At 37.8% G+C, this 16,232-nt stretch overlaps 1 protein-coding gene across 2 annotated transcripts in view; it reads left to right on the top strand.

Moving 5' to 3' along the window:
* Positions 1-16,232, top strand: part of LOC149569776 (P-loop containing nucleoside triphosphate hydrolases superfamily protein) — an 86,849-nt gene that overhangs the window by 6,842 nt on the left and 63,775 nt on the right. For both annotated transcript variants that reach the window (XM_089822500.1, XM_089822501.1), the window contains 4 exons: positions 99-514; positions 666-846; positions 14,335-14,457; positions 14,592-14,708. In XM_089822500.1, the coding sequence (XP_089678626.1) occupies positions 99-514; positions 666-846; positions 14,335-14,457; positions 14,592-14,708 (837 nt within the window). The remainder of the gene's footprint in view (positions 1-98; positions 515-665; positions 847-14,334; positions 14,458-14,591; positions 14,709-16,232) is intronic.

The following is a 16,232-nucleotide window of genomic DNA, read 5'->3' as shown; positions in this document are numbered from 1 at the left end:
TCCCCTTGTAACAATGCATTGTAGTCACTTATGGCAGAAAGATGCTATCATTTTCAGCCAAAACTCACATCTTGTTGATACCATGTGGTATGATGCAGCTACAGTCTCTTTCTTTCTTTGTCCTTGATGAGGCTGACCGGATGATAGAGAAAGGCCACTTTCATGAGCTTCAATCCATAATTGACATGCTTCCAGAAGTCTCAGATCATTCTGTAGAACCTTGGAGCTTAGATAGGGTACAACCTCTGGAAAATTCTTCAGGAGATGAGGTGAAACAGAATTTCAAAAAAAAAAGAAGGCAGACATTTGTATTTTCAGCCACTATAGCTCTTACTTCTGGCTTCCGAAAGAAGCTTTCAAAGGGAGGATTGCATAAAATAAAGCTAGGTACAATGGATGAAAATGATTCCCTTGCGGCACTTTCTGAGAGGGCAGGTGTGAGGAAAAATGCAGCTGTTGTTGATTTAACATCATCAAGCATAATGGCTCACAATCTGGAAGAGTCAGTAATAGAGTATGGTTCTAAACTTCCAACATTGCTAGGATTTAACTGCTTTGTGCAAACATATCTTTGATGGTCACTCCGAGGATTTATTATTTGTTGGTGCTATATAGAGAAGTTATTTTGGTTATCAGGATGGATTTTGTAACATTGAATTATGCAGGTGTAGAGAAGAAGAGAAAGACATGTATTTGTATTATATTCTGAAGGTCCATGGGTGTGGACGTACCATTGTCTTCTGCACTTCAATTGCAGCATTGCGACGTATATCTGCACTTTTGCGAGTCCTAAAGGTTACTGCTTGGCCTCTTCATGCCCAAATGCAGCAGAGAGCTCGTTTGAAGGTGAGTATTGTGAATGTTGTCATTTTCCTATCTACTTCCTAACTAAATTGCTAAGTTCAAGAGTAACACTGTGATACTGATGCCTCTTAGATTCTAGGTGATCTCAATTGTAAAATGTTCCCTCAAGTTCTATTATGAAAACAATATTGACTTTACTGATAATGCCACTGCTGTTGTCATTCATGCTACAAGTTGATTTTGCTGCACTTCTTTATGTATCCACAAAGAGATATTCACAGATCTTTGTCAAGGTCTGGAACCTTCATCAAAATGAGATGCAGAATGTACACTGCAATAGCTGTACTGTGTTTAATGTATTATAGCTCAGTATGTATTTTAAGAGACAGAGGTTTAGCATGACTCCCGTCAATTGCTGTATTGAATTTCTATGTAGTCAGGATTTATAATGTCCTTAGGAATTCATTCTTGTTATATCAGAACAGTGTCCGACTTCAATCCAGCAGGTTCCTCGTTCTTATCAAAACATCTCACATTATTTTTCTCTAAAGTGATGGAAGTATAAGACTTTTAAGAGACAACTTTAGAGTAGAGAATCAGGGCAAAATACTGGAATAAAATCTTCTGAAAGTGTATGTATACCTAATTTTTTTTGTTAAACAAGGATTGCCATAAGATCAAATTTGTGTGATGGTAAAATCAGCAATAGGATATAAATTAGCAAAGCTAAGATAACAAACTAAACTTCACATGCTAAAGAGGACAAGTGTGCATTATTCTTCAAAAGGAGAGATACATTTACTTTGACAGCACTCTAATAGCAAAGAAAGACCTCACCTTTTAGTTTTATGGTGAACACGTTAAACTCATCATTCGATGGAGGTTGGAGAAGTTCAAAACTTTCTTCCACGTGGCTTCCAATGCATTGAATTCAAATTGGTTTGTGCAAAGGGTTGGCAGAATTGTTCCTACGGCAGATATTGAGATGAAGAGGGGCATCACGTAGGCAATTCAAAAGTCTATAGTGTAGAGGAAACTTTCAGCATCCATCATAAGTGTTGCAATACACCAAAGGGCCATGTGAATAAGATGAAGGTGGTTAGGGAGACTATGGCATAGGATGATCCATGAAATGGTGGACTATGATATGGCCCATTCTTTGACAACATCATTACCCATTTGCTACTTTTCTCAAGTTTTTAGTTCCTTTGCTGCTTAAGGCTACTTGTTTACATACAACTTTATCCTCCCTATCAAGTGAAACATTTTTACTTTCAGGATTGTGAAGAGCTTATTAGCCATTTGCTTACATAATGCCTTGCATCTGATAGACTGCAGCATCTGTATGTGCAAAGAGAATCCTTAAACTTAGTCAAACATAGATGAAACGAGTTGACAAAGATTGAGGAGGGTTAGGTTGCACAAACAGCATTGGCGTCCAATTGGAGTAGCTTCAGCTAGATGGGTCCAACAATTCCAATGATGGGGAATTTTCCATAGCATTTTAGGAGGATGATTAGACTACCAAGGCATTGGCCATTGTACTTGAATATATGCATCATCTGAATATAATATAGTGATTTTCAGAGTTATCATTCAATTGTTCAATTTTGTTTTAATAGATTCATTGTGTTAAGTTGTTTATGGTTAAATTTACTATTACATAAAAAAGACTGAGATAAGATCATAAATTGCAAATTTGGATACATTTTTAAAATATTATTTTCAAATACGCACAGCTGTCTCCTCACATAGCTAAAATAGAGTCTAGAGTTTCATTGTTCACAAAATTAATCCGTGCATCCCTCCATTCCCATATTGAAAAACTTTGTGGAACATTGATTATAATTTAGAACTAACTATTGTTGAAATAATGGGAGCCATGCCAGAAACATTGCATACAATGTTGCAAATTTGAAACCAGTAATAAGTGAGAATTATTAATTATAGTAACAAAGGTAAGTTTCTGGGTAAAGAATCTCTCTACTGAAGAGTGTCTTTGAAACCTGTAAATTACTTATGCACAAGGGCAGATTTGAGTTATGGTGGGTGCAAGGGTGTGTTACAATTATTTGACTGATTACTATCACTCTCATTTGTAAATAATTTATAATTTCCATTTAGTGAGAAAGAAAGATTTTTTTTTTCATTGATGATGCCACATGATCATTATCTAGGTCTACAAATGGCTTATAATAATATGAGACCACTTTGTACTTCTTGTAGGAGGCACCTAACAGTGCTAAGAGCACGTGTACATGAATCAGTATTTTAAGCTTATAAAAACTTGTGAACTTTTGTTCTGTTGAAGCACCAACTTCAGTTTGAAGACCAACTCAAATGCAAAACTCAATAAAAAAATCAGAACTGTAAAGTCCGCTTTCTAAAGATAAACAGCAAAACTAAATAAATGAACAAAAGACACAACAAATTATCCTGGGAAACCCTCCAACTTGAGGTAGAATAACCCAGTCACAAATATATCTCATATATATATATATGATGAAAGAGCAGAAGGCTGCTCTATAATCTGGCCAAACGCTAGGCCAAACTAACAACACTCATAATAGTATCTCTATATATAAACTCAGATATTGATTCTCTCGCCAAACCACTAGATGCTGATGCTGATGGATTCTGGTGTGCAGGTGCTTTTAGATGCTGCCTGGATGCACCCAGGAATCTCATTTCGGGCCTTTGGATGCTTTTGGAGGTGCTCTCGGAATGAGCTTTCTGGGTGCATCTGAGAAGCATCCGGAAGCACCAAAGAGCATCTGTGGGCCCAAATGTTTTTCCGACGCCCAAAATGACTTAAAAGTTTATTATTTGAGATGATGAGAATGTGAATTTTTTTGAGAATCCTTACGATTCTGAATGATTGAATTTGATAAGTGAATCTTGTGTCTTGACTCTTGATTGGTCAACATTTAATCATGAACTAAGATTTGATCTTGTAATTCAAATTGCATTGGAATCTTGAACTTGGGCAATTTACTAATTAGTTATTTCAATTTGTATATTTGTGTTTGTGAAGTTTGTGTTATGGTAAATTGATGTTGTAGTTATATGAAACAAATGAGATGAATGCTCCTTATATAGATTTACAAAGACAATGTTTCTTTCGTGAACTAAAGACGAAAATAGGAACTACCGAATAAACTAAAGAGTAACTAAGATGACCATTGAAAAAACATTAGAATATTCTAATACCCTCCCTAAATGGTCATTGTCTAATTGTTGTCTTTTGGACACAAATTCTTCAAAACATTTTGCTACTGCAGAGACCCTCCTTGGATCTGCAAAATGTAAATGACCAAGAAGCCAAAATCTGCTAAAAAAAAAAAAACAAAGGATACTCCCTTTTCAGAATGCTTTCCAAAAAAGCTAAGAGTTTGCTACCGACTCTGCCAATGAGTTGAGTCTGCCACTAACCCTCCTAGAATCAGCAAAACATTTGACCAGAAATCATCACAAAACATCTAACTTGATGTTGGATAATGAAGCTGCTCTTCTGTGGAGACTAGAGACAAATGCTGATAACAACTAGCATGATTTTGAGAAAAAATCGGCAACCCTCCAAGCTTTGCAGATGAGGATGATGCCCCAAAACAGATTGCAAAAAGCCATGCTCTTTTTAAGGAGAAAAATCGAAAAAACCAAGTATGATTTTTGAGGTGAAAAATTGATCAAAACTAGACATTAGAATTTGAGACGCGGATTAGAGAATACAACTTTGCGTGCATGTGTGTAAAAAGGGTAAAAATTATTTTAGAGGAAAAAATTAAATCCCACACAACTTTGCAAAGTAAAAAATCAGAATTTTTAGAGGAAAAAATTATGAAAACCTTTCAGAAAATTCTCCATGCAGCAAAATGTGAGGCTTTGCATGATAAAACAACACATGCAAGTACATGCAACCCTCCAAAATCAGAGATTTTTGCTACATCCAAGAAATCACTAGATCAAAACCCTGAACCAGGCTTGCTATTTCTAGGAAATTTTTTTGAAGACAAACCACAACTTTCATAACATACCTCTTATGATTTTTATTTAAAAAACTGAAAAACAAATTTTTGGAAAATGTTCCAGACTAGAAGAGGCTTGAGTTTTTCTCATAAAATTTGCCAAATTTTATGAAATCCCATCAACCTGCTTTGATATCATATTATGGTAAATTGATGTTGTTGTAGACGTATTAAACAAAGGAGATGAAAGCTCCTTATAGGGATTTACAAGGATGATGTTTTCATGAACTAAAGACGAAAATAGAAACTGCCTAACAAAGTAAAGACTAACTAAGATGACCTTTAAAGAGACATTAGAATAGTAATAGTTTAGAGTTGAACTATCAATGGTGAAGTATCATAGTATGGGATTTTTTTTTTGTATATTTCTTGCATTTCTTTGCATATCTCTCTCTCTCTCTCTCTCTCTCTATATATATATATATATATATATATATACACACACACACACACACACACATGCACGCATCCAAATCCCCCCAAAAAATCGCACATCTGATTCTCGCATCAACATCAACAACTTAGGATATAAATATACAGTCCATCAAAGAAAATCAATCCGTTCATATGTATATATGAATTCCTCTTTGAAGAATATATAAAGATTGCCTTGACCCTTAGTTACCAGGTTCGGACCCTGCTGCTTGGATCCGGGTTTGGGCAAGGTCCTTCATTTGGATTGTGGGTCCGTCCGGGTTCGATCCACAGTCCAAATGAAGGACCTTGCCTGGACTTGCAACAAACCCGGACGAACCCACGACGAACTTGGGAGGACCCATGGCGAATCCATGAGGACCCACAACGAACCGAGAGAATCCATGATGAAAGCAGGATGACCTGCGGGTTTCTTTTTTTTTTTGTATATATATATATATATATATATATATATATATATATATATATATATACTTAGAAACCCCACCCACGAACCCAAATGGGATTTATTTTCCCCAAACACACGAACCCGAACCCGACCCTGAATCGGCAACTTAGCCTTGACCCTTAATTCTCTTGCTGTTACAAAATGAAGACTCTTCGTTGTCTTGACCCTTCATTGTCTTTAATTAAAGTAGATTATTATAAACCTTAAATTTAGGAAAGAAGATAACTCCCAACGCTATATCTCCAACACTTTGTCCTAGCTAGGGAGGTATCTTTCCTAATATACATGGCAAGGAATCTCTCAACACGATACCCGCAATAGTTACAACTATTGGTGGAAAATATTTTTATTACAGAATCTCTTAACATGATAACATCATGGAATCACTCTACATGACATCCACCATGGCTGCTCCCATGTGTGGAAACAAACATATACACAAGTTCATATCACATAGTCATTCAACATGATATGGTTAGAGTATCTCTCAGCATGACGTCCACCATGGCTACTCCCATTTGTGGAAACAAGCATATACACAAGTGCCCATCAGGAATCACTCAACGTGATGTTGTCATGATATCTGTCAACTTGATGTCCACCATGGCTGCTCCCATGTGTGGAAAGAAGCACATCTCTCAAGGTCTTTTGCCTCATATTTCTCAATCTCAGAATATGCAATAAAGATTAACATCACTCGAGGGCTTTCACCTCATATTTCTCCATCTTAGAGAGATATGCATTAAAGAGGAACATTTCTTAAAGGGCTTTCACCTCATATCCTCCATGTAAGAGAAATATGCATTATAGCACATATTAAGGATCACTAATGCTAGAAATCCCTCTCAACAAGGGCAACATTCTCCCACTCCAATGATAAAGAGCTTCACACAACTTTGATTATCACAATAACTTACGTTTGGCTCCAATGTTTAAGCAAGCAATCCTGTGAGGAGCTTTCTAAGTCACACTACCTCTCAAGATGCTACACATACTACAATGTATTTGACTTTTGTAGTGCTTTGTGCTACACATAGTTTCGGGACTCTCCACGAGTTGGGTGAGTATCCCAGGGCGGCAAGTTGGGTTAGCCCTGTTGGGTCCAGGTAGGCGAGCCGGGTAGGCCCTGCCGGTTTCAATATATGATTGCAAAAGGCAAAGGCAAGGTTTAATCTTCATAAAAATTTCAAGGGTTTTGTCGCTTTGCCGAGTCACGATCGAGTCCGAGCCAGTTCACGAGTCGAGTTACCCTTGCTGAGTTAGGGTCGCGTCTGGTGCCACAAAAGTTTGCTTCCTGCTATATCAGGAAATCTTGGTAGAGCCCAATTAAACCAACATCTAGTGGTGATTTTCCTGCCTGTCATACTCCCTATTGATCCCTGCATAGTGACTATTAGTCATTTTAGCCGCCCCTTTATTCCCTTGTCACCATCACTAAATCCGTGATCAGATGTGGCCTTTACCTTAGGTCTTGTGTTTAAGCGGGAGATTGTATGTCATTTTCATATTTCCCATCAATTGTTACAATCTTACGATCGAGATCAATAGCATCTAGTCGTAAGCCTTGAATTTTCCCTCTTCCGATGTTACGAAGTGAAGGGTTACAATCTTACAATAAGGAGAAGATCTTGCAAGCGTAAGTGTTCCCAAAAGGACTCTCGAAGCTATGGAGATAAGGATCGTAGGATCAAAAGAAGGAAATGTGTTAGAGCAAGTTGACAGAGTGGCATGTTCTGGTTGGTCAGAGGTGCTGACTATGACAAAGGATTTTCACTTTTATCGTGACCGTCAGATCTTGTTAGATCAATGGTTGTTGCTTGCTCGCTTTATAGAGATACATGAGGTTTAGCCAAAGCGAGAAAGCGACGTAGCGACACGTGGAAATGGTGGGGCCAAACACACAAACATAAAGAATTGAGCACATGTCAAAGGGTCTTCTGATGTTACAAGAGGCAGTGGATCGTGAGATCGTGAGGGAAAATCATGAGGGTCTTCGAAGTTGCGACAAAGGGGAGATAACTACTAGTCATATGATTGTAAAGGTAAAAGTCAAGGCTTCCGAGGCTAGGATGAAGAAAGGCTACAACCAGTGCATGATTGGGAGTTAGAGATAGCGGTTAAGAGATAACTTCCAAGGGCACGACAAGCGTTAGTTGATTGCGATCGTAAGATTGTAAGGCAGGAAAAGGTGAAGCCCGATTTTATGCAAAGCTATGATCATAGGATCGTAAGGAGATAGATCCCTGTTGGCGATGCTATGAAGGGTTTATAAAATGTTAAACGTAAGTTCATGACTCCAAAAGAGGATATTGTTTCCAATGTTCTGATCCTACGATAAGCTGTGGCTCGTAAGATTGTAAGAAACTTAAAAGGGCTTTTCCATGATACAAAACATTGTTTGATTGTAAGATTGCAAGACATAAAGTGCAAAAGGTTGTGGAGGGTTACGATCTTACGATGAATGGAAAATTGCATAAGCGTAAAAGCTCAAAAGGGGACTTGTGATTATATGAAAAGGCAGTTGATTGTGAGATCGCAAGAGCAAACAGTGAAGGTTTCCGAAGCCACGTGCCATAGCTTGTCTTAAGGTTGTAAAGACCTAAGTCAAATATGAGAAGCGCTTTTCCTTTTCTGAGCTGTAAAATGACAGAAGTGCTCCACCAATGAAACTTGAGAAAAGTTAAATATGAGAATGCAAAGCTGAATAGGTTGTGTTGATGTTCCATTGAGGTGGCACAAAAACATTGAGTTTAAGGCTCAAATTGCAGAATTGGAGCATGAGGAAACAGAGCCAGATGGATGAGCGTCTACACAGCAATGACGGGGATCTGATTTTGGGATGGACTGAAGCAATAGGAAACTTATATGAAATCAGATGTATTGAACAACCCACCAAGAGAGAAATAAATGTCTTGGAAGCAGTTGGAGAGATTAAGGAGAAGGGTGGTTGCAAGTGATCAAAGGGATGTTCTCAAAGCTTGATAAATGCAAAAGACATTCCTTCGCCATCATGGTAATCCATCTACCAGTCGAAGCAGTTATGGCTGCCATTTCTGTCTCTTCAGGGCCCAAGATGCACATAAAAGATCGGATTTCCTACATATGGATGTGCATTCGATCAAATCTTCCTAGGATCAGTAATTATTGTCCTCTACAACTTGAAGACAGTGGTTGAATTTTAGATTTTCATTGAAGTCTTCTTAGTTATGCTTGAGCTATAAAGGCAAATTTTGTAACTCTTTCAAGGGGTCAGTCAGTCTCTCTCTGATTCTATAGCAATTGTATTCTATGCTCCGCTATTGTAATTCCCTTGGCCTTTGAGTGAATGTATTTCTTTGTTGTACCTCTTTCTTCCATTAATACTTGTGCAATATCTTCTTGCCTTCTATTAATGTATTGCTTCCATTCTTCAACTTGTTTGTATCTATTTTGCCTTTGAATGATATAGAGTGAAGCTCCTTCCTTATAGCATTCTATTGGTTTCTGATCTTCATGTGGTTGTTGAGTTAAAGCAAGGATTGAATCTATGTATTTTGGGATTATATTGATGAACTGTGCATTTCTAGGCAGGGATAAGACTGAACATACTATTTGATGTATCTCCTTCTCCCTTTTCCCCTCAAGAAGTAGTTAGGTGCATCCTGATAGCGAGGAAGCCGGCCTTCTCCGGAGACTCAATCTCGTTGTTCAAGTTCCACAACTTGGAGATTATTTCAATGTTTCACAAGGTTGCCTTTAGGTCAAACTTCAGGCAAGGGTGCAAGCTTTTGTGACAACAGTGACCATACTTGCCACATCAGTAAAGAATCATCAACTCCAGCGACTGCTTGTACAAGCATGACATAATACTTTCATGGCAAGTTCATACACTCAGCAAATGCCTTCATGAAGATTTAAATAAACTATATGCACTCTCAGCAGCAAGCTCATGTTCTGGGAGTATATTTCAAACTATGCGCAGTTACCAGTGCTCTTGAAATGTTTGGCTCAACATTGCTCATAAAATATTTCCTCATACCAAAACATTGGCAATGTTTCACTTTATTATTCAAATAATAATCTTTCCACCTCTGCAGAAAAACTTAGATGGCATTCACAGAAAATATTAAACTAATAATAACTGTATGAAATAAGCTTGATTCTAAAAATATTTCTACCTGTAAGCAAAATGTTATTTGGGCCAAGGTTGAGACTATACTTTATGAAGCATTTTCCACACTATAGTCTGCAATAGCTACCAACTTATCAAAAATTACAGCTTCTAATCTGCAATATCACTATAAAAATATGATGGTATTTGAAAACACTCAGAAAATATTTCAAACTATCATTGCCCAGGTGCTCTGCATATGAAAGATCAGGCCGAATGAGGAGGCAACATCCAGTAGTATGTTATATGAAATGCACACACATTCTAATATAAACTGCAAGACTGCAAATGCGGACAGAGCAGAATATAATGCAGATCAGATAACACCGCAGTAAACTTGTTAGATTTGTAATGCCAGCCATAATACATGGGCGTAGGGGGAACCCAATTGTGAAAGAAAATTAAAAAACTGAAAACTCTAAGTCAAAATAAAAGTAAAAATAAAAATAAATATGCACCCATCCTTTTAGTCAAGATTGTTAACGTCTGATACCCTCAGGTCAAATGAATGGAATATATTGTTAACAGTTGAAACACGGCTCAATGTTTCGAACACGCATCGTGCACAGAACCAGCCTTAGATGTATGCAGATGGGCACCAGACAGAGAGGTCTTCTGAAGTTGGCATAATGGTGTTTTTGTGCCTTAAGCTCTAAAGGCAAAGTTCGCTTAAGACAAAAGGATGTGAGAAGCTTAAACTAAGGTTTTATGGGCCTTATCAGGTACAAAAAAGATTTGGGGAGGTTGCCTACGAGCTGGAGTTACCCAGTGATAGCAAAATTCACAATGTTTTCCATGTCTCTTGTCTTAAAAATGCCATTGGCCAGCACCTTGGAATTACCCCCTCTTGACAAGGAAGGGAAGCTAGAATTGGTTCCGACAGATTTACTAGACATAAGGGAAAGGCAACTAAGGAACATAACCATCCGTGAGTATTTGGTTAGTTGGGCCAGTCTACCAATTGAAGACGCAACTTGCGAGAATGATCAGATTCTTCACCACCCAGCTCTTCGATTGCTTGGGGACAGGCAATCTTGGGGAGGGAGGACTGTCATGTCCCCTTCCGACCCCTAAGTCCAAAATTTAGAACCTAGCCTATTTTTAACACCCAATAGGCTTAAGTTAATTAGTAAGGGTGTCGTGGGTGTGGAAGGCTGTAATAGTTTATTATTATTTTTTTCCACCTCATTCTTGCTTGACTGAGCTGGGTCAGACTTGTTTCTACGTGGCACATCCTATTTTTGGTTTGTGGGCAGTCGTAACTCCTCCCCCCCCATCATGCTGCTAATGCTTTTGCATTGGATCTCCCTTTTGCGACAGTTACTCTTCCATCTTGGGTGTTGGTGTGAGAGGGACTGGGAAGTGATATTGGAGGTGGAGGAGCATGGGGAGTAGAAGAAAAACTTTGCAAAGAAAAATCAGAGACTCGTTTATGTTCCCGAGACAAAGTGAGGGCGACAATCCTCTCTAACTCAATGCACTGGACAAGACCCCAGTTGTTGTTGCAGATTTCGTTGAAGGAGTACCAGTTGGGTTATATTGAGGCTGAAGATTATATTCTCAGAGGTTCTATTATACATCCTGCCTGAGATAATGGTTCTCGGTTATCTATTCACGTGCCAGAGATATCGTCAGGAGTTGTGCAGGGTTGTATTTGCTCGTGGAAGGACACAGTTCTTTAGAGTAGAAGATTTATGGTAGGGGCATTCATAGGAGAATTTGCAGATTAAAACTTGTTGGGCCACAGCAGATTCCCAAGCGGAGTGCAGCTTGAATGAGGACGATAATGGATTGAAGAGGTGACGGCTGTAGCAGATCATTGGTCAAATTCCATTGTCCCGAGTCATTGGATTATCAGTTTTTGGGTGTGGCAGACCTGCAACGTAATCTCTGAATTAGGAAGCACCTCCAGTTATCAGACACAAGTAGGAGATCATAGTTAGGCAGTTCGGTGATTATTGTAAATCGCAGGTACAGTGATTATTGTAAATCGCAGGCACAATGATGTTTCCAGGTTTTTTCCTAGCTGTCTAAATATGTTATTCATATCTCTGAAAATTCTATTTGTTCTAGTTTTGCTGAAAGATTATGGAATTCTGCCTGTATTTCCAGTTTGATTCAAATAATTCTTGCAAGTATATATTTTCCTGCTTAATTGCATATTGCATCTCCTGGAATAACTTTTTGATCGCAGCGAACTACAGCTGTAATAAACAGAATTAGTTGGTCTCATCCTTGGTTCATTAAAAGAAAAATATTGGTGGGTGCAATATCAGAAATCAGTCAACCCCTAACCCACAGACTATTTGTTGTTGGTAAATTCTATATTGTAGCCGATGGGTAAAATTGTATCCGACAGGGCGCATGACAGTTGAGTCACCCCTTCGGGGAAGTATATGTACACCGTCCGGTGGCGGGGCCGCTGCCCCTCGACCCTGCCCTATATCGTGACAGAGAGCGCACTTGGGGCTCTGCCCTAGGACCCTGCGAGGGTGTTGCCTCTCAACCCCATTGGGGGTGTTGCCCCCTAGACCCCCAGTTAGTTTAGTTATCAGTTGTGGGAAGTGTGACCAGTTGATGAGACCTGAAGCTGCTGCAGGCATAGAGTGTCTGTGTGCCAGAGATGGAGAGAGCACTGGAGCAAGCCTTTCGAGAGGGATGCTATGCTTTGAGGCACTTGGAGTAGGTGTTGGTTGGACTTGACGCTGTTTTGGTGGGTGCATAGAGAGCTCGGGAGGAGCTGACCATCTAGTTGGAGGTAGTAGAGCAACACTTGGCTCAGTGTACCCAGGAGTTGGAAGTAGAGAAGGCGACACGAGTGGCTATCAAGGTCAGCTTGTCTAGGGAGACAATATTGTGTTAGCAGAGGCTATAGATGCAACATGTTTTTGGAGAATAGTTGGTGTAGGCACCTGAGGAATGTGAATGTGATGTAACGGAAAAAGATCTATCCTGTTATAGTTAGTCACAATTAATGTATTCTGTTTTGTTAATATGTCTTAGATATGTTGTAATTGTCGTCCGGAGATGACTTTACTTTTTGGGGGGGATGATGTTGTCGGTAAATTCGATATTCTAGCCGACGAGTAGAATTGTATCTGAAGGGGCGCGTGACGGTTGAGTCACCCTTTTGGGAAAGTATATGTACACCGTCCGGAAGGGACTTTGGGACATCATCAGAATCACTGTAACCATCATAATCATATTGTAAGCATTGGAGTGCATATTGCGTATATGAATAAAGTATTTGTTTTGTGTTATATCTTACTGTACTACATGTGATAAGTATCCTTTTACCCTCTACAGTAAACACTACTGTAGCTAGGATATTATAGTACACGAAAGGAATAAACTTTACTTCCTACACAATGTCTCAAACTAAGAAGTGCCAATATAGATGTCTAAAGAATACTGGCAACCTTTATAAGTACTTTTATTTGAATTGCTCAAATGAAGTTCGGTTACCACCAATTGTTTATTATCAGCAGGAAGACCCAGGGCCTTAGAAGTGCAGTGGAATGCTAATATCAAACTCAATCTTCGTCTCTTGCCGATAATACTTGCATGAAATAATTTCAATTATTTAATTATTATTTTAAATTTCTGATGATGTAGACAAGCAACTAGCAGACACAGACAACACACAACTCATGCATGCAATCAAGTAGCTCCACTAGACAGCCAAACAATTCAAGTAATTAAGCAGCTCAAGCAATTAAGTAATCAGCTTAAGCAATTAATCAAGTAACTGATGAATAATCAGCAGCTTGATAAGCATTTCATTCCTCTTTTGTGTTGTAGTTCCCTGTTAATTTGAGTAATCCACCAAAATTTATACGACCTTGATCATCGATCCTTGATATTAATGACAAAATATTTAACATTACATACCATACTTTCAAGAGCACAAGTTCTTCACCAGTAGGTCAATTCAGGATGTACAAGGAGTTAATATGTGATAGGCCAAGCCATTGGAAATTGAAATGGGAAAAGAACAATTAGCAAAGGATCATTACACTATAATTGTTTTTTGGTAATGGTTAGAGATTGATAATGCAACATGTCAAATGTAGTAATGAATACCGAATTGAGAATTATTGGGAAGAGTTGGTTTGGGCAGGGTGGCAGAGGGGGGAGGGTCCTTGTGTTCAATAAACTGTATCGTTAAAATCTAGGACTGCACAGTAAAATTAAATAAATAATTCTGGCATTGTAAAAGGGAAATGATTATTTTAGTTTCCGAAGATTAAATACCATGTGATTTGAAGCCAAGAAGTATGTAGATTAGTGTTGCATAGGGCAGTCCGTTAATTATATGTTATTTTGTTTCTTAATAGAGATAATTTTGATTTCGTATGTGCACAAATTTATTTAAAATAAATGGTCTTGGTGCATTGGCATTCTTGATATTTTTTTTTCTCCATAATTTTTTTTTTGTCTTCTTATTTTCTATTTGTTTTGTGTATGTATAGGCTATGGATCGTTTCAAGGAAAATGAGAACTGTGTTCTTGTGGCGACGGATGTTGCAGCAAGGGGTCTTGACATTCCTGGTGTTAGAACAGTCATTCACTATCAACTACCACATTCTGCAGAGGTTATTTTAACTTGAGGGTGTCATCCTTTTTGTTCTGCGCTCATTCAGTTTTATGGATACATCTTTTACTGCTTAGTATAAAAATGTAAGATTGGTATTTTCCCATGCAACTGAGCTTAATTTGTGTATTTCAGGTCTATGTTCATAGGAGTGGGAGAACAGCCAGGGCTGCCACTGATGGATGCAGTATTGCACTTATTGCTCCTACGGAAAGATCAAAATATATTGCCCTTTGCCATTCATTTTCAAAGGTATTCAATTAGTAAGACATATACACATAATTTATCATATTTTTTTTTTCAAAACAAAGAATAAAACTATACCATATAAGTTAAACTGAACAGAAATGATTTTGTGAAGTAACTTGAAAGGTACTTTAAGACTAGTAAACAAATTGTGCAAATTACTAAATCTCATTTAACATTATCAGATTTTCACAATCCATTTTTAAAGCAAATTCTTTTTTGGATTCGATTGTGTATTTTTTAGCATCAACTTTTCAGATCACACTACATGATCCATCATCAGGATGAGAGAGTGCAGGATTAGAAATAGAAAGTTGCAGACTAAGCCCTGCTCAAGAGCTATAAGAGAAGAAGGGGGGTGTAAAGTTTCTGCAAATTCTGAACAACCAAACTTTACAATGCCTTTATCTACTTGCTGAAGATGATCTTGTAAATATCAGACTTGTATGAAGTGTTACTAGGAATATAATAACTATTCTGGAAATGTTCTTATTCCTGCAATAAATTGCATAAGGCAGTAATGTAGAGGAGCAGACTTAACTTTGTATTGTGTGTTCTCTAACCTCATTCTTACCTCGTACTTATATTGCACCCAAGGGGCATAGCCTTACAAAGGACATGACTCTTTCTAGGTCGGCCCTTATGTATAAACTATTGATTATATTCCATGATCAATGTCTCCTAGAAAACATAATTAGTTAGTAATTAAACTAACAACAATCATGCAAAAGAACACTATTAAATGCTCCTAAGAAGGCCGCTGATCTAGTTAATCACTAAGGTTATTAAAGAGGCAAATCCGATTAAGGATATTCATACATTACAGGATCAGTACGATCTGTAGTTCAGATCAGTCATGATTCCCAGAGTTACAGAATTAACACTCCCTCTTAACTTGATAATCATACTGAGAGATAACATATCTAACATCATCAATTAAGATGAATAAGCATAGATTGATACTCTATATCTATCTAAATCTTCTAAGCATGTGGTATTATTGAACACATGATACTGTGTCATATTACTATACCTGTGATATGACTTATACTTGTGATAACAGTATTGCACGAAATGCAATATACAAGATATAACCCGGAGAATGATTAAATTCTTCCTTTATCCAAGTTGTGACTCATAGGTGTTGGCAGACCTATATCACAATATGATCCTGAATTAAGATCTACTAGTACATAGGATAAAATCCGAAGAATGATTAAATTCTTCCTTTATCCAAGTTGTGACTCATAGGCATAGAAATGTCTACATCACAATGTGATTTTGAACTTAGTAGTTCTCTACTATTCAGTACATTATCTGAGAGATCATCATCTCTCATAATGTCTTTTATACAAGTGTTCATTATCTCAGAGATCGTCACCTCTTAGATAATGAATACAAATGGTGAATCCCATAACAGTCAATAGCCTGACAATAATAATTTTAACTCAAATTTATTTTATTAATAAAAGAACACAAATGTATTATAATTCAACTATACCAAGTCTTTTTTTGAAGTGATCTATCTTC

This window comes from Cupressus sempervirens, chromosome 3 (genome assembly GCF_028749045.1).
Source record: "Cupressus sempervirens isolate cs-2001-9-10 chromosome 3, ASM2874904v1, whole genome shotgun sequence".
NCBI classification, from domain to species: Eukaryota; Viridiplantae; Streptophyta; class Pinopsida; order Cupressales; family Cupressaceae; genus Cupressus; species Cupressus sempervirens.
The sequence above is the reverse complement of the archived record's forward strand: the minus strand, read 5'-3'. Positions and strand labels throughout refer to the sequence as shown.